The sequence below is a fragment of the Onychomys torridus genome, chromosome 6, assembly GCF_903995425.1.
Source record: "Onychomys torridus chromosome 6, mOncTor1.1, whole genome shotgun sequence".
In the NCBI taxonomy this organism is placed as follows: domain Eukaryota; kingdom Metazoa; phylum Chordata; class Mammalia; order Rodentia; family Cricetidae; genus Onychomys; species Onychomys torridus.
Window position 1 is genome coordinate 97,467,544 of NC_050448.1, and position 22,514 is coordinate 97,490,057.

Genomic DNA, 22,514 nt, shown 5'->3' on the forward strand with positions numbered 1-22,514 from the left:
GGAACAGAGAGATGGATGGGTTGAGTGCCTACCCACAGGGCACCTAGAGAACAAAAATGGGGTAGACAATGACATCCCTCACCATATGAGGAAGCAGAGGGCTTTGAGAACATGGGGAGACAGGAAGGGGAAAGACTGGAAACAGAATCTGGCACCCTCCTGTAAATGGAAGTTTCTGTCATACCAGCAACTCCCAAAAATCCAGCAGTTGCTTCCCAAATAATTGACTTGGAGGCTTAATACTACTTCTAAATGCTCTGCTGGTAGTTCAGGCTTATTACTAACTAACTCTTACATTTAAATTAACCCATAATTCTTATCTATGTTTAGCCATGTGGCTTGGTATCTTTTCTCAGTACAGCATCCTCATCTTGCTTCATCTGTATCTGGCTGGTGACTCCTGACTCGGCCCTTCCTCTTCGCAGAATACTCAGTTTAATCACCCTGTCTATACTTCCTGCCTGGCTACTGGCCAGTCAGTGTTTTATTAAACCAATCAGAATGACAAATCTTTACAGTGTACAAGAGGATTATCACACAGCATTTCCCCCTTTTTGTCTAATTAAAAAGAAAGGTTTTAACTTTAACATAGTAAGATTATACACAACAAAAAAAGTTATTAAGTAAGAATTACAGTAGCACTAATCCATTTGCATTTGGCAAAATTAAAGAAAATAATTATCTATCTTATCTTGGTGAGTCTAAAGTTTTGTATCTAATTTACTTTCTAGTATAACTAAGGAAAACTATAATTATAACTATTTAGTCTTCAACTCCATCAAAGACCCCAAAGGGTGAAATGTTACCTAATGACAGGGACCTCACCTGCCTGGACAGTCACCCAAAGGTCCTCTGTAACATTGGGGGCATCCAATTCTGGTTCACAGGCCTAGAATATCTGACAGACTTTTCTGTGAAGCAGGGAATTTTGAAAGATTGTCCTGCCTTGTCTTGGCAAAGTTAAGCAGTCACCTTTCTTGTGTCCTGCTTGTCCAGTTTGGACAGTAACTATCAGCAATTGAGGCAAGGGCCATTTCTTTGCCTGCATGGCTAGCTTTTGCCATAAAGAAAACAAACTCCATTGTAGTTTGAGCCATATCCACAGCACTTCCCCTTTTCTTTTTTTTTAAAGGAAGGTTTTAACTTTTACATAGTACAATTACATATAACAAAACAATTATCAAGCAAGAATTACAGTTACAATATTAAAGAAGATATCCTATCTATCTTATATTTGTGAGTCTAAGGTTTTATATCTATCTTTTATCATAACTGAGGAAATTATAACTGTCTAGTCTTCAACCACATCAAAGACTTCAGAAGCATATAATATTACCTGAGAACCGGGAGAAGGATGTAAGCATTTTTCAGGAGTCTTGCAAGAGTAGACAGAGACAGCTGGCAGCCTGGACAGTCACCTCATGTTCCTTTGTAAAGTTGGGGCATTTGTCTTCAGCCCATAGGGCTAGAGTCTCTCAGTCACTTCTCTCAGTGTCCTGTAGAATGTCTGGCAGTTTCCTCTGTGAAGCAGGAACCTGAAGGACCATTTTGTCATGCAAAGTTTAGTGGTCATCTTCTTATGGGTCCTGCATGTCCAGTCGATCAAGCAGTCCAGGCAAGAACAGTTTCTTGTCCAAATGGCTATTTTTGCCAAGGTGAAGATAAACTCCATATGAAGTGTCTTCAATGCCCATCCTCCTCTCTGAAGTAAAACAGTGCTGCCAGGAGCAGACATGTCTCACTGTCCAGAAAGTCTAAATTTTAAAAGTATTTTAAATGCCATATTCTGTAGGTCTTTGAAGTATTTGAAGATTACCTATCTATCTGAAATATCTCTCTATATATGTAGAAGACTTAAGTAACATGGCTACAAGTATGATTATCATAGATGACTAATTATTAATCTATTTTTAATTATCCATTACAATTTAAAATGAGCTATATAAACATAATACCTTAAACATGAGTAGAAATATGCACACAGTATAACAAAATTAACTTTAAGTTTATATAACAGACTAAAATCTATACCAATGTAAAACATTTTAAACAAGTTGTTGCTCTTTAGAAGTAAGTTCCTTAATCTACCCTTTTATCCTATTATATCTATATCCTATCCCCTTTTCTTCTTTAAAAAGAGATCACATTTATAATCAACCTGATTTAAATAAAAATATTGGTTTTTCTGTGTCCCACACCAGAGGGCTCTTCTGATTTGGGACACAAGAATCTCTTAACCTTTTCTTTTAGCAATATGTCTGGGTTTAGAGAAGGAGTGAGCCAATTCCATATCCAAAGCCAGCTTGATAATTTTGGGAATGTGGGCGTTTTTCTTACTACTTCCTGCTGGAGGGGGGCGCTGTATCTTATGGGGACACAAAGAAAATTTTAGGATTATGGAGTAGTCCATTAGGGTGAACCTCTGAGCCAGTTGCCTTGAAACCATTCTGGATGTCAGATCATCTGGGCCATGGTGTCATTGGAGACCTTTCAGGTGGTCTTGGCTGAATCAAACCTGATGTATCTTAATATGGAACAAATCCATAGCCTCTGGCTTTCTGTGGAAACAAAAGCAGAGACTCCTTTCCAAAGCAACATATCTTTATATCCAAATTTTGAAGTCAAGGTACCTTTAAAATTTACATTTTTGTTTAACTCAACAGCTTTTATTATCAAATCTTTTTCTGCAGTTAAAAATCCCAAAGACAACATAAACCAGATTCTCTGTGTAATATCCATCTTTGTAAGACAAACGCCACTGTGGCTGCTGGCTCCGCCCACCTCAGTTTCCCAACATGGCGGTGGTACAGTTTACCGCCAGCTCTGGGTCTAGAGCCATGTGTACCATCAACTATCAGAAGCAGTTCTATCAAAGCAGTGCATAGCCCAGAAACTTTTTTTTTTTTTTTAACTAGCAAAGGCTAAATCCACCACACAGCAAAGTAAAGTGTTTGTAGACTCCTCATTCCCGCTGCACTACAGGTCAGACGCGCACACCAGGAACCCACCACAATAGCTCAAACTGGCAGGCTGCTGCTAACTTGAAAGAGACAACTAGGAAGCTGTTTTTAGCTCCATTTTAGAATCTTTTTTCTCAGGTTTTAGGTGGAAACTCTTGCCAACACGTTGAGCACCATTTGTAGTTAGAATTTTCCTGCCTGGCTCAGTCAGGACAAATCTTTCTTAACCGCCAGTCCCACAGTTGCTCAGACCCAACCAAGAAAGCACACAGAAACTTACATTGTTTACAAACTGTATGGCCGTGGCAGGCTTCTTGTTATCTACTTCTTCTATCTTAAATTAACCCATTTCTGTTAGTCTATACTTTGCCACATGGCTCATGGCTTACCAGTGTCTTTACATGTTGCTTCTCATGGCGACTGGCAGTGTCTCCCTCCAGCCTTCCACCTCCCAGAATTCTCTTCTCTCTTGTCCTGCCTATACTTCCTGCCTGGCCACTGGCCAATCAGAACTTTATTTACACAGAGCGATATCCATAGCACTCCATATGGTGTTTCTTCAATGAAATAGATTGGTGCTGTCAGGAGTAGACATATCTCATTGTCATGAAAAGCCTAAGTTCTTAAAACATTTTTTAGTTGTTGTTGTTTTGTTTTTTGAGACAGGGTTTCTCTGTGTAGCTTTGGAGCCTTTCCTGGAGCTCACTCTGTAGCTCAGACTGTCCTCAAACTCAAAGAGATCCAACTGCCTCTGCCTCCTGAGTGCTGAGGTTAAAGGTGTGCACCACCACTGCCTGGCCTTAAAACATTTTAAATGCCATATTCTATAGGTCTTTGAAATGTTTGAAGATTGCCTATCTACCTGAAATATATCTCTGTATGACCTTGGAAACCTAACATAACTCCAAATGTGCTATTATAGATGACTATTAATCTGTATTTCTTAATTATATATTACATTTTTAAATGAGCTGTATAAACATAATACCCTAAACAAGAGTAAAATATACATAAAGTATAACAAAATTAACTTTAAATTTATACCAATAAAGCAAAATCCATACCAATATAAAATATATAAGATTAATAGTTGTTTTTTTGATTAAGGTAAATTCAATAATCCACCCTTTTATCTTATCATTTCTATGTCCCCTCTTCTTCTCTTCAAAACAAGATCCCTGAATCTAATCTCCTTTGTTTAGCTTTTTCCCTGATCATTATCCGTAACAGCTTATAACCAACCCCCCTTAACAATGACAACTGTCCATAATTCATTTTTGGGAATGTGGGCATAGGTCTATAGACTACTTCCTGCTGATTGGAGACACTGGTAATCTTTAGGGGACCCTGAGAAAACTTCAGAATAATGGTTAAGTCTTGGCTGGAGAGTTCTGTGAGACTGGTTCATCTCAGCCAGCAGCCTTGAAGCCTTTCTGGACGCAGAACTCAAAGGAAACTCTAACAGAAGCACTATGAGACATTCGATCATCTGGGCCATCTGTTTCCCGTTGGAGATGTTCAGGGGGGGTCTTCCTGGAGCAAACCTGATTTTTCTAAACCCAGAATGAATCCAGAGCCTCTCATTTCCTGTGGAAATAAAAGCATAACTCTTCTCCAAAGTAACGTATCTTTTGACTTAAATTTTGAAGTCAATATATTTTCTAAATATATAGGTTGGATTAATCCATCAACATTTATAATCAAATGTTTCTTAGTAGCTGTTGCTCCTTAGCTGACAAACAATTCAAAGACAACACAATAACATACAGTATCCAGACTCTGTGTATTTTCCATCTTTACATGACTTTTTTTTATATTACTTTACTCCCTTTTTAAGGAATTTATTATTTTAAAACTATATTTTTATATAAAAATATTTCTGTTTTATGATTGTCTATACCTTCTCTTTACTCTCCCAAGCCTTTGTATATTTCTAAACATACTGTAAACTCTTTAGAGTTTTTTTTTTTTTTTCTCATCTGAATCTGTCTTTACTGCACATCTCTGTCTTTTTCTGACTACATAAGTCCTTAATCTGCTAATCAGGCTTGGCTAGAACCAAAGCTGCAGCTTTGGTGACTGGTTCCACTCCATTCCTTGGTTCTGAGTGCTTAGCTGCATGGTGGAGGTACTGGGAAGCCACATTTAACACACCGACTCTGGGGGAGTTTTGGGGTCCATGCTGCCACTAAGTAGTGCATCACCTGCTGCTCTTTAAGTGTTTGGTAGCAGGGCCATGTGGTTTTTGCCAGAATGCTGAGTCAGGAAGCCATTTCTTAAAGGAGCCATGCCTCTGCTCACTGCCAGTAAACAGAGCCTATTGGAGAAAAGACGGTTACCAAGAAGCCAAGTTTGATTCCATTTTTACGTGTTTAGAATCCTTTTTTAAGCTTTATGTGTAGAAATTCTTGCTAAATGTTGGGTACCATGTGTAAACAGAAGTTTCTGTCCTACCAGCAACTCCCAAATACCCAGCAGCTGCTTCCCAAATAATTAACTTGGAGACTTAATATTACTTATAAATGCTTGGCCAGTAGCTCAGGCTTATTACTAACTCTTATATTTAACCCATAATTCTTATCTATGTTTAGACACATGGCTTGGTACCTTTTCTCAGTACAGCATCCTAATCTTGCTTTGGTCACCCTGCCTGTACTTTCTGCCTGGCTACTGATCAATCAGTGTTTTATTAAACCAATTTGAGTGACAAATCTTTACAATGTGCAGGAGGATTATCCCACAGTACCTGCCCATCTAGCCACTTTCTGCCTTTGCTCCCTAGAGGAGTAAGAGCACACAAGTACATTTAGATGCCTGGGTTAGGATTGCTTAGTTACATTCAAGTTGCTTCCAAACAGTAGAGCAGTCATCATTTCTACAGCCCAGATTATAAATGCTACATCTTGGTTGGGGATTTAGCTCAGTGGTAGAGCACTTGCCTAGCAAGCGCAAGGCCCTGGGTTCGATCCTCAGCTCAAAAACAAAACAAAACAAACAAACAAACCAAAAACAAATGCTACATCTTTTACTCTTTTGGGGAAGTATTTATACCAGTTAGCTTAAGTTTGAAGGACTCTCAACAGTAGAAATACAGCCAGTATTTTATTTGTTTGTTTCATTATCTATCTATCTATCTATCTATCTATCTATCTATCTATCCATCCATCCATCCATCCATCCATCCATCCATCCATCTATCTATCTGTTTGTTGAGACAGGTTCTTACCTAGCTTAGCCAGCCTAGAACTCATGTAGCTCCAACTTGTCCAAATTTGTGGCAATCCTCCTGCCCCAGTCTCCAAAGTGTTGAGATTACAAGCATGAGCCATCCTGCCTGGTTTACTATTTGCCTTTTAAATAGTAAGGCATAGTCTCTGGAGAAATGTCCAACCAGGTACTGAAGTCTAGTCAAGATGGCAGTGGGAGGCTGTAGGGTGTTGGTCAAGGCGAACATGGAAGTCTGAAGTCATTAGAGACTCAGTCACGGAGAATAGGGTGGACTGCCGCAGTTGCTGTGGTGTTTGCCCGTGGGGTTCCCAGCTACCTGGGAAAGTGTGCCTGTGCTGACCCCGGGAGCACTTTCTTCTCACAGCAAACCTGTAGGGCTGCATTCTCTGCCAGGGAGGATTGACAGGGACACCAGTTGCAGACGTAGCCCCCTGTCCCCAGCCAGCTCTGTGGTCTCAATCATCTTTAAACCCCCGCTTCCCGCGGCTACCCCCCACCCCGCCCCATTTCTAGCCTCCAGTGCTCCCAGTTAAGAGAACAAGTAAAACCACATTTTAAATAAAATGTAGCTTTCTTTCCCCAGACACCCCGCCACCCTCACCCCCACCCTCACTGACATGTCTCCCTCAGGAATCCAGTGAAGGGCCTGTCTGGTATCACCCTGTCGCTCAGAGCCTGGGCCCCATGCTCTGCAGGCAGGGTGGCCCCCAGCCCCTACTCAGGTATGTGCTTCACCATGTCCCTGCCCTTCTCCCACCCCACCCCTGACCCAGGCAGGCCGCAGTCTAGGATACTCAGGCAAAATGACTCTCTGTCTTCTTGCCCCTTCTCCCAGGGTATCTGTATGCAATATCGGAGGAGGATGTTAAAGAATAACTAAAAAATAAACAGCCAAATGGGGTTTCACTCTTGGGATAAGAGCCCAGGTATTTATTGAGTGCCTACAATCATTCAACAGACATTTACTGAGGCCTCGATACCATGCCAGGCCTTACTACTAGATATCAGAGAGAGAGAGATGACACAGAGAATGACCTTGCAGTCTTACCTCTGTGTACCCAACATGGCTAGGTGGGGCAAGGGATGCAGAAAAGCAGGAGCCATAGTCCTCAACCCTTGGACAACCATGTTTGCACGGTTGTGTGTATACATGCAGCCTACTGTGTGCAGACTACCACAGTGGAAAATGACAGGGTATGTGCGTTACCCAAAGGAAAGGAAGACAGAGATGAAATACAGTGCCTTCTCTTAGGCCCTGCTACTCCAGGGGGACCCTAGTTTTGATCCCCGCAAAGTCCTTGTAAGTGTCCTGTGGAAAGCCAAGTGACAGTGGATGACCCACTGACCTAGCTCTCAAAGGCACCCTTCCTGACAGGAGACTGCTGTACAGGAACATCAGAGCCAGTTGCCCCTGGCTTAGACATTGGCTGATCTGTGGGCTTGACCCCTGCCCTTCAGTAGGAAGCCATCATTGGCAGCATGGATCTAGTCCAGTCACCGTACAGGAACATCGTATCCCTGAAACAGCAATGGAGGTTACCAGACACCTGCCTGGAAAGGGAAGAGTTGGGGTGGGAGATGGAGTTCACTGTGGAGCTGGAGTCAGAAGGAGCAGGGGTGTGGGGAAGCATGCCCCTTCAAGAAACACTCGGAGCTTAGCAAGGTACCGGACACCCAGAGAATTTGGGCCAGAGAGACATTACATATCCAGGGCTTTGCTTTCATGTTGAAGCGACTTCCAGAAGCTGGGCCTGTGGGCTTTTCTCTGGTCAGCTTGAGGCTAACATTGGCCCAGGAAGTGAGAGAAGAGGCAGGGCCTGGGGTGAATCCTCCAGAAGGCGTGAGGAGGATGTTAATGCTGTCAGGATAAACATGTATTTGAGTAGTAACTACTTTCAGGGCTGGGCTTAAGAACATCTAGTCAATGTGGTGACTGCGAGCACATGGAGAGAGGCTGGTCACTTGCCCCTGGGATACCTTCACAGTAAGTAGTCCTTTATTTAATGCCTCTTTGAAAAAGAGTTACTGCTTCGAAAGGTTTTGAGTAGAGTTGGAGAGAATGTGGGTAAGGCTGGCCAGGATGAGCCTGGGCAATAGGCCCAAAATTCCCCATTACATGAAGCTCTTCTTGCCCCGAATCACCGTGTTCATGCCAATGTGCAAAGCTTCGCCCCTGGCCTGAGCTGACAGGAACCATAGAAAGGTCCTGGTCCCATCATAACTGCAGAGAGAGCAGAGCTCACATCTCCAATCCAAAACAGCTTCTTCCTTTCCCGAAAGAATTCTTTCTGCTAGTGTACATTTGTTGTACGAAGTGTTGGACTTCATAAGGACACTTCTCCTCAGTTATATTGTGAACTTTAACTATATTCTTTCACCATTGCCCTCCTCTCTCTCTCTCTCTCTCTCTCTCTCTCTCTCTCTCTCTCTCTCTCTCTCTGTGTGTGTGTGTGTGTGTGTGTGTGTGTGTGTGTGTGTGTGCATGTGCGTGTGCGCGCGTGCATGCCATGAGAGTAAAAATATATTTGTCTTCTGAGGGGAGAGAGAGAGAGAGAGAGAGAGAGAGAGAGAATCACATTTCTTTACCCATTGTTGTTGATGTTGGTGGAAGCCGAGGCTGCTCCATAACTTCTCTGTAGTGAAAAGTGAGTCATATTCACGGATGAGCAGTTTCTCTGGTTTCCTTTGGGCATACTCACAAGGAGTGGGGCATAGCGATCATATGGTCAATAGAGTTTCGGTTTGGGGGTTTTGTTGTCTTGTCTTGTTTTGTTTTAGACACAGGGTTTCTCGGTGTAGCCCTGGCTGTCCTGGAACTTGCTATGTAGCCCAGGCTGGCCTCGAACTCACAGAGATCCGCCTGGCTCTGCCTCCCAAGGAGTGTTGGGATTAAAGGCGTGCGCCACCATGCCAGGCTGAGCAAGTTTCAGTTTTGTGAGCATTCTGCACCAGCTTCCACAGAGACTGCACTAGTTTACATTCCTACCTGTAACGGATAGGGGTTCCTGTGCCCGAATCCTAGCCAGCATGTGTTATATTAAAACTTGACTGGTGAAACGGAGCCTCGTGTAGCTTCGATTTGCATTTCTCTGGTGGCTAAGGATGTTTAACATTAAGAACGTTGTAAAGTTTTTATTATGGATCGAGGGTGGGGACACACGTACTGCAGCGTGTATATATATATAGCTGGGGTCTCCACAACATGAGGAACTGTATTAAAAGTTGCAGCATTAAGAAGGTTGAGAACCACTGGTCTAGATATTAATACTCTATCAGATATATGGCTAGCAAAGATTTTTCTCCCATCTCTAGGCTGTTCCTTTGCAGTTAACTATTTCCTTCGCTAAGTAGAAGATTTTTAATTTCATGAAATCCCATTTATCAATTCTTAGAGTTACTTCTTGAGTGATTGGGGTCCCTGCTAGAAAGTCCTTTCTTGTGCTTATATTTTGAAGTATTTCTATCTAGAAGATGCAGACCCTTACTAAGATCTTTGATGCATTTAAACTTATCTTTTGTGCAGGGTAAGAGATATGGATCCAATTTCATTCTTCTGTTCAGTTTTTCCAGCTCCATTTGCTGAAGAAACTGTTTCATTCTCCAATGTATGTGCTTGCCAGCTTTGCGTGACCCCCCACCCCCAAAAAAGCAGGTGGTTATGGTTGTGTGGGTATGCTTCTGGCTTCTCTGTTCTATCCAATTGGCTACCACTCTGCTTTTGTGCTTGTAACCATTCTGTTTTTGTTACTATGGCTCTGTTGTATTACTTGAGTTCTTCATCCGGAATCTCGCCTTGGCTGTTCGAGGTTCTTTTGCTTACGTGTGAAACCCGGGATTATTGTTTTTTCTAATTATGTGAAGAATGTCATTGGAATTTCTATGGGAATGACATTGAACCTATATATTACTTTGTGTGTTACAGACATTTTTGTGCCATTAATTCTGCCAGTCCAAGATCATAGGAAATCTTTCTGTCTTCTAGAGTCTTCAACTAATTACTTCAGATTTGAAAGTTTTTATTATAAAGGCATTTTGCCTTCTTTGTTAGGTTTATTTGTTTGTTTGTTTGTTTGTTTGGTTGGTTGGTTGGTTTGGTTTTGATGCTACTGTAAATGGGATTATTTTTTATGATTTCTGTCCTAGCATGCTTATTATCTGGATATAGAAAGGCCACTGATTTCTTAGCTTTTAGTTGATTTTTTTTATACTCCTATATTTTGTAGGAAGTTATCAGAACTATGAATTTTCTGGTGGAATATATAGGTAGGCCGGGGTTTCCCAGCCTTAGTACTGTTATTTATTACGTGGCAGTGTTCACCGTGCCAGAGAAATACAGAGTACGACAAAGCCCACTATAAGAGTTCATTAGGGGAGAGTAAAGAACAGGTATGGAATAGGCCTACTGGAAGCAAACGGTGTGGGAGAAGGGCGGGGATATGGGTGGAATCTGCTTTTATGGGTCCCCCGAGCATGTGCACATGGGCCTATGCAGCTACGCCACGCATGCGCACGTGTTCATGCTGCGTAAATTATGTGATCATGTGGCGCTTGTAGTACATAGGTCGTAAGGCCCTGGGATGATGAAGCATCTTGCCTGGCTGCTATACAGCGCGCGCACGGTCATGTGGCTGAGGAGCGGCTAGGAATCCTAACAAGTGCCCCTGACATCTGTAGGGACAGGAGATTCTTTGGGGAGGAAGCATTGTTTTGTACACTAGGAATGTTTAGCAATGTCACTGGCCTCTCCCCACTAACACTGCCCGAAGATGTCTCTAGATATTGCCAGACACTCCTCCAGAGCCAAAGCCCCCCTGCTGAAGTTCTTTACCCGTCACTCTCTTGAAAGCCATGGTCTCAGAGCAACCCTAAAAAGCATCTGATACCCTGCTCCCTTAGGCTAACTTCCTCACCTACTGTACCTTCCCACACTGTGCCCAGGCTCTTCAGCCACAAGTGGTGTGAGGTGTGGGTGACAGACACTGGCAACAGCCTTGGTCTCCAAGAGTCCCCCAGGAAGCCAAGAACACCCCCCCCATCTTCTAGGAGTCCCGTAGAAGTATTTCCAGTCAATTCTAGATGCTGTTCTTATTTTAACCTATCCCCTTTCAATGCCCTCCTCTTTCTTCCATTCATATGCAGGAAGAGGGCTACAAATCCGAGACATCCTAAAAGATGAGGAGACACTGACGCTATTTCTCACGAGAAACATTGGCCTGTCTGACTCCGTTGCCCATCTTCTGGTCAACTCCCAAGTTCGTGTGGAGCAGGTAAGTGAGGACCATTGAAGAGAGGGGGAAGGTACCAAGCCTGAGAAAGACAAGGGAGATTTTCTCTTTTCCCTTATTTCCATATTCAGAATTCATGATGCATGCCCCATATTGAGGGACATACATGGGGTTAGTGAGTCAAACAAGCATCTGATCACAGGACTCTGAAACATCCCTGGTACCCATAAGACTCCCCAGGATTTTGAAAACGAAGGAAGCAGAGAAATCATGAGGCTGAACCTACCCTGTGGAGTGGAGAAGGCTTACCATTTATTAACTAATCAAATCTTCAAGGACAGCTGTAGATATTGCAGCGGTATGGGCAAGACAGACAAAGCCCCCTGACTCAGGATATTCACAGCCCAGAGGAGGGTTGATGGAAACAGAAACTTCTGTTGTGTTTCCTGGATGTCAGGAGTCATTATGTTAAGATAAGAGTACCTTCCTCAGTAGGAAGCTGACCTGTAAGTACTTGAGGGAAGGGATGCAGGCCAAGAACATGAGCACATGTGTGTGCATGTGCATGTATGTGCATTGTGTGTGCGCATGTGCGTGTGTGTGCACTGTGTGTGTGTTGGTCATGGTGTTTCTTTACAGCTATAGAACAGTTTCTAAGACAGTACCCAAGTGTGATTCCAATCACCCAGGCCAGTAGGCTGGAAGCCTCCTTTGACCCCAGCTTCTGGAGGATCCAACACCTCTGGCCTCCTTTTGCACCTGCTCACATGAACACATCTATACATAGATAGATGTGCACACCTGCCTATAATTAAAATAAATCTTAAAAGGAGAAGTGGGGGAAGCCGGGTGGTGGTGGCGCACACCTTTAATCCCAGCACTCAAGTGGCAAAGGCAGGCGGATCTCTGTGAGTTCTAGGCCAGTCTGGTCTACAAAAGAGTTCCAGGAGAGCCAGAAGAACTGTTATACAGAGAAACAGAGAAACCATCTTGAAAAACAAAATAAACAAAAAAACTGGGTGAATAGAAGTTGGCTCTCATAGTTGCCACATCTGGCAAGGGCAGCAGAAGGACCACCTCTGTATTCCCGGGCCACTTGCTTACCAGTGCCAGACATGCCCATTCTAGACATTTCTGACCACTCCACACATTTATTTTATTCATGTTAATAATTTCCTATACTTACACAAATAGGTGACTTTCATACCTATTTGCTCCTTTGTCCCTCACAGTAGTCCTGAAGTGAACACAAAGATGGGGAAGCTGAAACGCCTAAATGATGGCATTATTTTGCTCACAGTTGTACAACTCAAAGCCCTCAGAGGCCAAGCGGAATGCAGGGCTTCCCATTTTGAGAGCCACTGAGCTGACTCTTCCAGTCCATTAGCATGGGTGACTCAGGAGTGTACCTGTTAGAAACGCAAGTTCTCAGGACCCGCCAGCTCACTCAAGTCTACAGTATCAGGTATAGAGCTCAGCTGTTCATGTTAGCAAGCTTCCTGGGAGACTGACCAGCTCGGGTGTGAGGGCCACTGCTCTCGTCCCGACTCCCTCCTGGCTACCCTCCTGGCTAGACATGACTCCAGGGAAGACCAAAACATAAGCAGAGCATTTCAGATCATGAGCCAGTCTTGAGCTGAAGGTCTGCACAGGGTGCCGTTATCTGAGCCCAGATGAGAGCGGGAGGCCCCTTCCCACTTGGTGGGGACAGCTGATGAAGGGTTTTTATGCTGGTTCCCTGAACCACCATGAAGGAGCCCGTGCCTGCTTCCTGACCATCTAGACCCTATGCCTGGAAACAGACAAGCAAAGCAGAATCCATTCTTGATGAGGCCCAGAGAAGTGGGCCTGGCTGCCTGGTACTGCCTGGCTTCTGTCTTCACCACAGGGGAGGTGTCATCAGCACTGATGGCTCATTTTTCCCGTTTGCTTTTTCCTCAGCTCATAAAACTCCAGTCCTGGCAATGCCTGAGACAATTTCCAGTTGGTAATAAAAGGGAGGCAGAGATAAGGGTTGGAATTTAGGGGAAATTTCCTTCCAGTTTGTACAGTCATGACCTTTGGAGTTCCAGAGGGCTGCCCTTTTGACACCAGGACTAAGGCTCTTCAGAGACAAGGAGCCAGGGCCACCAGGTTGTATCGCTAGTGGATGCTGAGCTGGAGTAGCCAATGCTCTCAGATCAGCAAGTTCCACAGCTTTCCTCTCCCTACCTCAAGGCCAGTCACTACCCACACCCAGCTCCCTTTGTATCTCCCAGGCCTTCTCACTTCTCAGCTGGTCAGCTATCCCCGCCCATCTTGGCTTCCGCCCCATCTAGCTCTGTGACCTTTAGCCTACATGACCATTAGAACTTGCAGCCACAGTGCCAATATGCCTTTTCGGTGTCCCTCTTGGAAGCTGTGGTTGATCATCCTTACTAATCAAGAATGCTTTATTCTTCACCGTCAGTAGATTTTCCTTCTGAGCCTTTCTTCCTGGCATATGAGCACAGCTCTGAAGGGTATCTTAACACCTCTTTCTGTAGGCAGAGTTTTCCTGTCCTGCATTGGCTCTCAAATACACACCCTGAGGCTTATATTAATTATAAATGCTCGGCCAGTCACTCAGACTTATTACTAACTGACTCCTATATTTTAAGTTAACCCATATTCCCTATTTATGCTCTGTCACGTGGTGGTACCTTTATCAGCCTGGCATGTTCATCTCCTGCTCCTTCTACATCTGCTGTGGAACAATCAGCTTTTTATTGACAATGAGAGCTGTAGTTGGAATCTTAAAGAGTCTTATTAATAAAACTCAAACCCGAGGCCAGTTATTGGGGTGATTGCTGGAAGATCAGAGACACAGAACAAGCCACAGCTATCTCACCTTGCTAGTTCTCAGGTGATCCTGTTTCCTCAGGCTGGAAGCTTCTGAGTCCTCCTCCACATGAATCTCAGCTGAACTGTGTTGCTCCAAAGCTTAACTAACTACAAGCTTTTTCCTCCGTAGTTCCTGGTCCTCACGCCTTATATACCTTTTTCTTTCTGCCCCCTCTCCCTGGGATTAAAGGCGTGGGTCACCATGCTTAGCTGTTTCTAAAGTGGCCTTGATCTCAGAGATCTGGCTAGCTCTGCCTCCCAAGTGCTGGGATTAAAGGTGTGTACCACCACCGCCCAACTTCTGTTATGGCTTACTCTTCCCATTTTCTAGCCACCATTTCTGGCTCTGTTCTAGTGGCTGTCTGTTCTCTGACCCCAGATATGTTTATTTCGGGGAACACACACTATTTCAGGGAACACAATACCCACCACAGAGAGCAATACGTATTTACAGTGTACGAAGATTGTTCCACAGCATTTCCTTCCATATGGGGAATCATTGACTCATTCTGTCTCATTCCCAACTGCCTAACCTCGAAAATTCCTACACAGCACTTTAGGACCCAGTTCAGATGTTGCTTCCTCAATGGAGATGCTCACAGCCTCCTTCCTTTGTCCAATCCTCACTCGTCCTTACTCACCAAAGATAAGTGTCGGTGAGTCTCTAGGAGTCAGATCTTTGCAAGGCCCACATACTCTGTAACATCAGGACCACTCTATGCCTGTCTCCTCACTTGTAAATGCAAATTCAAGAATGCCTATCACGTGTGGTGGTTATAAGGAGAGATTATACACGTGAGGCACTTAGAATGTTGCTAGACACAAAATAAAGACTTGATAAGCACCAAGGACTTTGTCTTGGTTGGTTTTGTGACAGGCTGCCATGAAGTCCATGCTGGCCTCAAATTCACAGTTGGCTGAGGATAGCCTTGAATGTCTGATCTTCCGCCTCTGCCTCCTCAGTGCTGGGATTATAGACCAGCCGTGTACACCATGCCCTGTAAATTCTAGAAACTTTCACGGGTTATCTTACTGCGCTCTCCCCTCTCCTCTCCCTCCCACCCCCTCTGTGTTTCTATCTTTCTTCTATGTTGGGTTTGAACCTACAATGTCACACAACTGGGTGGGTTTTCTGCTGCCATGCTTTAGCTTAGCCCTGACTGACCTTTCTGATTCTCCTTTCATGTTCTAGCTTTGCTGTCTTTGTTCTTACACTTACACTGTTTAAATGCCCATATTTCTAGCTAGCTAGAGAGCTCTTCAAAGGACAGAAAGCCTGTATTATTATTCACCTCTGGGTCTCCAGGCACTAGCTTGGCCCCTCCCTGTACAATAGGAGTTCAGTGAATGACGTGGAGAGAATAAGTGATGGAAAGAGGGAGTTTTATGGTATCCCCATTTGTCAGCTGTTCTGATTAGTGTTCTGTCAGATTGGCACAAGCTGGAGTTATTTTAGAAAGAGCACCTCAGTTAAGAAAATGCCTCCATATGATCAGGCTGTAGGCAACTCTGTAGATGTAACCGTCAATAAAATATCACTATACAACTCTGTAGGGCATTTTCTTAATTAGTGATCAATGAGGGAGGGCCCAGCTCATTATAGGTAGTGCCATCCCTGGGTTGGTAGTTCCAGGTTCTATAAGAGAGCAGACTGAGCAAGCTCTGAAGAGCAAGGCAGTAATAAGCACCCCTCCATGGCACATTCCTCTGCTCCTGTCTCCAGGTTCCAGCCCTGTTTGAGTTCCTGTCCTGACTCCTTCCATGATGGACTGTGATGTGAAAGTATAAGCCAAATAAACCCTTCCCTTGCCTCTCCAAGTTGCTTTGGTCATGGTGTTTTATGAAGCAAGTCCTGTCTTGTAGTCCTAACTGAGACAGTTCCCATCATATTGGCTTGTAAGCAAAACTGTGGAGCATTTTCTTCATTGCTGATGATGTAGAAGGGCCCAGCCTACTGTGAGCAATGTCATCCTTGGGCTGGTGGTCCTGGGGTGTATAAGAAAGCAAGCTTAACAAGGTAGAGAGAGCAAGCTAGTAAGTAGCACTCTTCCATGCGCTGTTTCTGCTTCAGCTCCCACTTCAACTTCCTGCCTTGAGTTCCTGACCTGACTTCCATTCACAATGGACTGTAAACTATTAAATGAAATAAACCTTTTCTTCCCCAGGTTGCTTTTGGTCATGGTGTTTTATCACAGTAAGGAAAAGCAAACTAAGACACTAGTTAATACTTATGTCTGTTGTTGCCTGGTCCCGATTCCTCCTCTATAAGAGAGGTTTCAGCCTCTGGTTAGAGAGAGGATGGGGTTTTGCCCAGAGATCCAAATGAGGTGGGGGCAAAGGCAGAATGATCTGTGGGTACACCTCCACTACAGGATCCCGACGGACCATCCACAGCTGATCCAGCATCAGCCTGTGCCTCATGGAGGGATCAGGGAGTCTCAACATTTCCCTGGGGATAACAGCCTGGGTCTGCAATGCTTTCCAGTGTGGAGACCTGTGTGATTAGAAGTTACATGGTGTCTTTGAGGCCCAGTCTTACCGATTTGTTCAAGTACAATGTACTTGGTTGTTTTTAGTCTTTGCTCTTTGCAGGGACTACCACCCAGCTCCCAAATAAATCACACAGAGACTTAGTATTACTTATAAATGCCCAGCCTTAGCTTGGCTTGTTGCTACCCAGCTTTTCTTAACTTAAGTTGTCCCATCTACCTTTTGCCTCTGGGCTTTTTCCTTTTCTTACTTCTGGATATCTTACTTTCACTCTTACTCCGAGACTGGCTGGGTGGCTGGGTGGCTGGCCCCTGGCATCCTCCTCTCCTGCTTTTCTTGCTTCTTAATCTACTCCTCCCAGATTTCTCCTCCTATTTATTCTCTCTGCCTGCTAGCCCCTCCTATCCTTTCTCCTGCCTTGCTATTGACTGTTCAGCTCTTTCTTAGACCATCAGGTGTTTTAGACAGGCAAAGTAACACAGCTTCACAGAGTTAAATAAATGCAACATAAAAGAATGCAACACATCTTTGCATCATTAAAACAAAGTCCACAGCATAAACAAATGTAACACAAATTAATATTCCACAACAGTATAAAGCCTCAAACTCTAGGGTGCTAGGAAACACTCTAGGCAACCACGAGACCCTGACCAGGGTTGGGACCTCTTTTTCATCTGAGCCATGGAGGCCATCATAGTTGTGTTCTAAGTCATTGTCAGTGAGCTTCTAGGAGGTGTGGGATGTGGTAAGATTCGGGTTATATATTCGATTCTAAATTTCAGATAAACAAATTTTTCAGCATAACTATGCTCCATTTGGAGTTAATTTGAGACATACTAAAGGTTATTTGTTATTTATTTGAAATTCAAATTAATTTAACTGTACCAGAAATGATGGCTTACTCCTATAATGTCAGGATACTAAAATAGAAAAATTACCTAGGCTTGCCTGGCAGTGGTGGCGTACGCCTTTAATCCCAGCACTCGGGAGGCAGGGCCAGGCGGATCTCTGTGAGTTCGAGGGCAGCCTGGGCTACAGAGCGAGATCCAGGAAAGGCGCAAAGCTACACAGAGAAACCTTGTCTTGAAAAACCTAAAATAAAATAAAATTACCTAGGCTTCAGAGTAAGATCCAGATTAGCCTGGGCTAGCGCAAGACCCTGCCTCAAATAATCAAGCAAACAAAAAACAGTAACAAAACCAAAACCAAAACTGACCTGACCTTTCAGATGTTCTTATGTAGTAAATCTAGTGAGAAGTTAGTCGTTGTCATTATAAATGTGTTTTCGCCACTCTGCCACACCCACCATTGGGAGACAGTCTCGATGGCACCTCAGTGTCCCTTTCAAAGGAGATCTCTCAAATTTTAAAAGCTTTCTGATAAAGTGAGGTTTGAGAGAGGATTTAGATTTTTATTACTGCTTTACTAAATGAGCACAAACTTAAAGGCTTAAGACAACACAGGTTTATTATCTTATGTTTCTTGAGATCAGAAGTCTGAATGTCAAGGTACCATTAAGTCACATTCTTTACTGGGATGTCTAAAAGAAAACCTATTTTCTCACCCTACGCAGTGATATATTATGTACCTTAATAAACTTGCCTGAGGATCAGAGGACAGAGCCAGCCACTAGATTAGACATAGAGGCCAGACAGTTGTGGCACACATACCCTTTTTCTATCACTGGGGAGGCAGAGAGCCATCTGGATCTCTGTGAGTACAAGGCCACACTGCAAACAGAGCCAGAAAGTGGTGGGACACACCTTTAATCCCAGTACTGGGAAGCACACACGCCTTTAATTCCAGGAAGTAATGTCTGGGCAGAGAAAGGTATATAAAGCATGAGGAAACAGGAACTCACTCTCTTTATTTTTTTATTCTTTGGTTTTTCAAGACAGGGTTTCTCTGTGTAGCTTTGCGCCTTTCCTGGATCTCGCTCTCTAGACCAGGTTGACCTTGAACTCACAGAGATCCGCCTAGCCCTGCCTCCTGAGTGCTGGGATTAAAGGCATCCACCACCACTGCCCGGCACTCACTCTCTTTAGACTTGAGGTTTACAGAGAACTAGTGGCTGGTTGCTGTAAAGCAGCTGAGATCCATTCGGATGAGGACTCAGAGGCTTTCAGTCTGAGGAAACAGGATTGGCTGAGGAGTTGGCAAGGTGAGGTTGGCTGTGGCTTGCTGCTTCTCTGACCTTTCAGCTTTCACCCCAGTATCTGGCTTTGGGTTTTTTATTATAAGACCATCTAAGATTCAAACAACATCCTACTCATCTTCTGCAGATTGTGCCCATTCCTTAGATGAGTCCTCTCCATCTGCAAGACCAACAATGGCCTGTCAAAGCCTTTCTCACATCATGGTACTCTGATACTGTTTCTTCTGCCTCCTTACAATTTCAAGTACCCTTCTATGACATTAAACCCTCCTGGATGATTCAATTTTATCTGTGTCTTTTTTTCCCCCAAGACAGGCTCTCTCTGTGTAGCCCTACTTGTCCGAGAACTCGATCTGTAGACCAGGTTGGCCTCAAATTCACAGGATCTGGCTCCCTCTGTATCCCAAGTGTTCGGATTAAAGGTGTTTGTATGAAAGATGTTCGTCACCACTGACCGCCTGGCTAATCTGTGTGTTTTAAACCAACTAGTTAGCAGACATAATCTACCTGCTCTTTTAATTCTCTTTGCCACAGAATATGATGAGTTTGTCAGACCTGTGGGTTAGGAAGCGGCATCTTTGTTCAGGAGGTTGGTACTATTTCCCTACAAGGAGTTCTCCAGCGTCTTTTCTCCTCCCTGCAGTTTGCTTACGGAGTCCCAGACTTGGAACTGAAGAGCATTGCCTGTAGTGAGACCCTCTTACAGCGTTTCATCATCTTCAGCCAGCATCGGGGGGCACAGACTGTGCGTGAAACCCTGTGTCCCCTCTCCCAGATTACCCTACAGTGGATAGAAGACACTCTGTATGCCAACGTGGACTTCTTCAAACTCTTCCGTGTGGTAAGGAAAGGGTTACATGCTCCCGACTTGTAGATGATTCCTGGAGCAGGCAGGCCACTGGGGAATTGACACTGAGGAAGGTGTGAGCTTGAGGCTGATGACAAGCCTTGGAGATGTTCCAGAATCCTAGCACCCAAGAGAAAAACAGCAGTCCTTCTAAAACAGTAGAAAGGGAAAGGAGGTAGACTCATCCCTCAGCACGTGAGGTGGTAGGTGTTTGTCCACTGTGAGAAAGGTGTTCTCCACTTGCAGACCAGTGGATTCCTAGCTCATGATTACAGGCAAGACAGTGACCTTTTCCTGGCCCTAATGTTCATGTATACAGCAAGGATGATACTTTCAGGGGTGTCTAACCTTTTGACACTGTAACATGACATTATTATCTACAGGTGTATTGGGATTCCTTCACAGCTGTTTTGGTGAACCTGCAACCTGTGGGCCATAGATTGGACATACCTGTGTATAAAATAGTAGGAAAATATAGAGAAAACACTGTGCAAAGCATTCATAAATTTCAGCAAATGAGTGGTTCGAGGTCCTTCCTATAAACCTCAAAGGTGCTCTTTCTAGATAGATGCCTCGTTGCTTAGGAGATTCTGGTGGGGTTCTGTAGTTAGAGTTTTCCTGCCTGGCCCAGTCAGGACAAATCTCTCTTACTGGCCAGGCCCACAGATGCTCAGACCCAACCAAGTAAACACACAGAAACTTATATTGCTTACAAACTGTATAGCCGTGGCAGACTTCTTGTTATCTACTTCTTCTATCTTAAATTAACCCATTTCTGTTAGTCTATACTTTGCCACATGGCTTGTGGCTTACCAGTGTCTTTACATGTTGCTTCTCATGGCGGCGGCTGGTGGTGTCTCCCTCCAACCTTCTACTTCCCAGAATTCTCTTCTCTCTTGTCGCGCCTATACTTCCTGCCTGTCCACTGGCCAATCAGAACTTTATTTACACAGAGCGATATACACAGCACTTCCCCTTTTTTTTTTTTTAAAGGAAGGTTTTAACTTTTACATAGTACAATTACATATAACAAAACAATTATCAATCAAGGATTACAGTTACAATATTAAAGAAGATATCCTATCTATCTTATATTTGTGAGTCTAAGGTTTTATAGCTAACTTATCTTTTATCATAACTTAGAAAATTATAACTATCTAGCCTTCAACCACATCAAAGACCTCAGAAGGATATATTACCTGAGAACCGGGAGAAGGATGTGAGCATTTTTCGGGAGTCTTGCAGGGTAGACAGAGACAGCTGACAGCCTGGACAGTCACCTAATGTTCCTTTGTAAAGTTGGGGCATTTGTCTTAAGCCCACAGGGCTAGAGTCTCTCAGTCACTTCTCTCAGTGTCCTGTAGAATGTCTGGCAGTTTCCTCTGTGAAACAGGAACCTGAAGGACCATTTTGTCAAGCAAAGTTCAGTGGTCACCTTTCTATGGGTCCTGAATGTACAGTCGATCAAGCAGTCCAGGCAAGAACAGTTTCTTGCCCAAATGGCTATTTTTGCCAAGGTGAAGATAAGATATGAAGTGTCTTCAATGCCCATCCTCCTCTCTGAAGTAAATCTGGTGCTGCCAGGAGCAGACATGTCTCACTGTCCAGAAAGTCTAAATTTTAAAAGTATTTTAAATGCCATATTCTGTAGGTCTTTGAAGCATTTGAAGATTACCTATCTATCTGAAATATCTCTATGTATATCTAGAAGACTTAACTAACATGGCTACGAGTATGATTATCATAGATGACTAGTTATTAATCTATTTTTAATTATGCATTTCAATTTAAAATGAGCTGCACAAACATAATTCCTTAAACAAGAGTACAAATATATACACAGTATAACAAAATTAACTTCAAGTTTGTATCAATAGACTAAAATCTATACCAATGTAAAACATTTTAAATGAGTTGTTGCTCTTTAGAAGTAAGTTCATTAATCTACCCTTTCATCCTATCATATCTATATCATATCCCCTTTTTATCTTTAGAAATAGATTGCATTTATAATGAACTTGTTTTAAATAAAATAGTGGTTTTTCTCTGTCCCATACTAGAGGGCTCTTCTGATTTGGGACACAAGAATCTCTTAAACTTTTTTTTTTTTTTTTTTTTTTTTTTTTTTAGCAATATGTCTGGGCTTAGGGAAGGAGTGAGCCAATTCCATCTCCAAAGCCAGCTGGGAATTTGGGCATAGTTTTTCTTACTACTTCCTGCTGGAGGGAGTCGCTGTATCTTATGGGGACACAAAGAAAATTTTAGGATTATGGTTACAGTTTCTAAAAAAAAAAAAAAAAGAAAACCTTTTTTTTTTTTTTTTTTTTTAAACTTGCAAAGGCTAAATCCACCACACAGCAGAGTAAAGTGTCACTTGTAGACTACTCATTCCCGCCACACTGCAGGTCAGATGCATGCCAGAAACCTGCCACAGTAGCTCAAACCGGCAGGCTGCCGCTAACTTGAGAGAGACAACTAGGAAGCTGTTTTTAGCTCTGTTTTAGAATCTTTTTTCTCAGGTTTTAGGTGGAAATTCTTGCCCCACATTGGGCACCATTTGTAGTTAGAGTTTTCTTGCCTGGCCCAGTCAAGACAAATCTCCCTTACTGGCCAGGCCCACAGATGCTCAGACCCAACCAAGTAAACACACAGAAACTTATATTGCTTACAAACTGTATAGCCGTGTCAGGCTTCTTGTTATCTACTTCTTCTATCTTAAATTAACCCATTTCTGTTAGTCTATACTT

The 22,514-nt window shown here is 43.4% G+C and overlaps 1 protein-coding gene across 1 annotated transcript in view; it reads left to right on the forward strand.

The window, feature by feature from the left end:
* The window catches only part of Abca4 (ATP binding cassette subfamily A member 4), a 143,085-nt gene that overhangs the window by 13,499 nt on the left and 107,072 nt on the right, over positions 1-22,514 (forward strand). The window contains exons 5-6 of the mRNA XM_036190798.1: positions 11,328-11,455; positions 19,564-19,761. Coding sequence (XP_036046691.1) covers positions 11,328-11,455; positions 19,564-19,761 — 326 coding nt within the window. The remainder of the gene's footprint in view (positions 1-11,327; positions 11,456-19,563; positions 19,762-22,514) is intronic.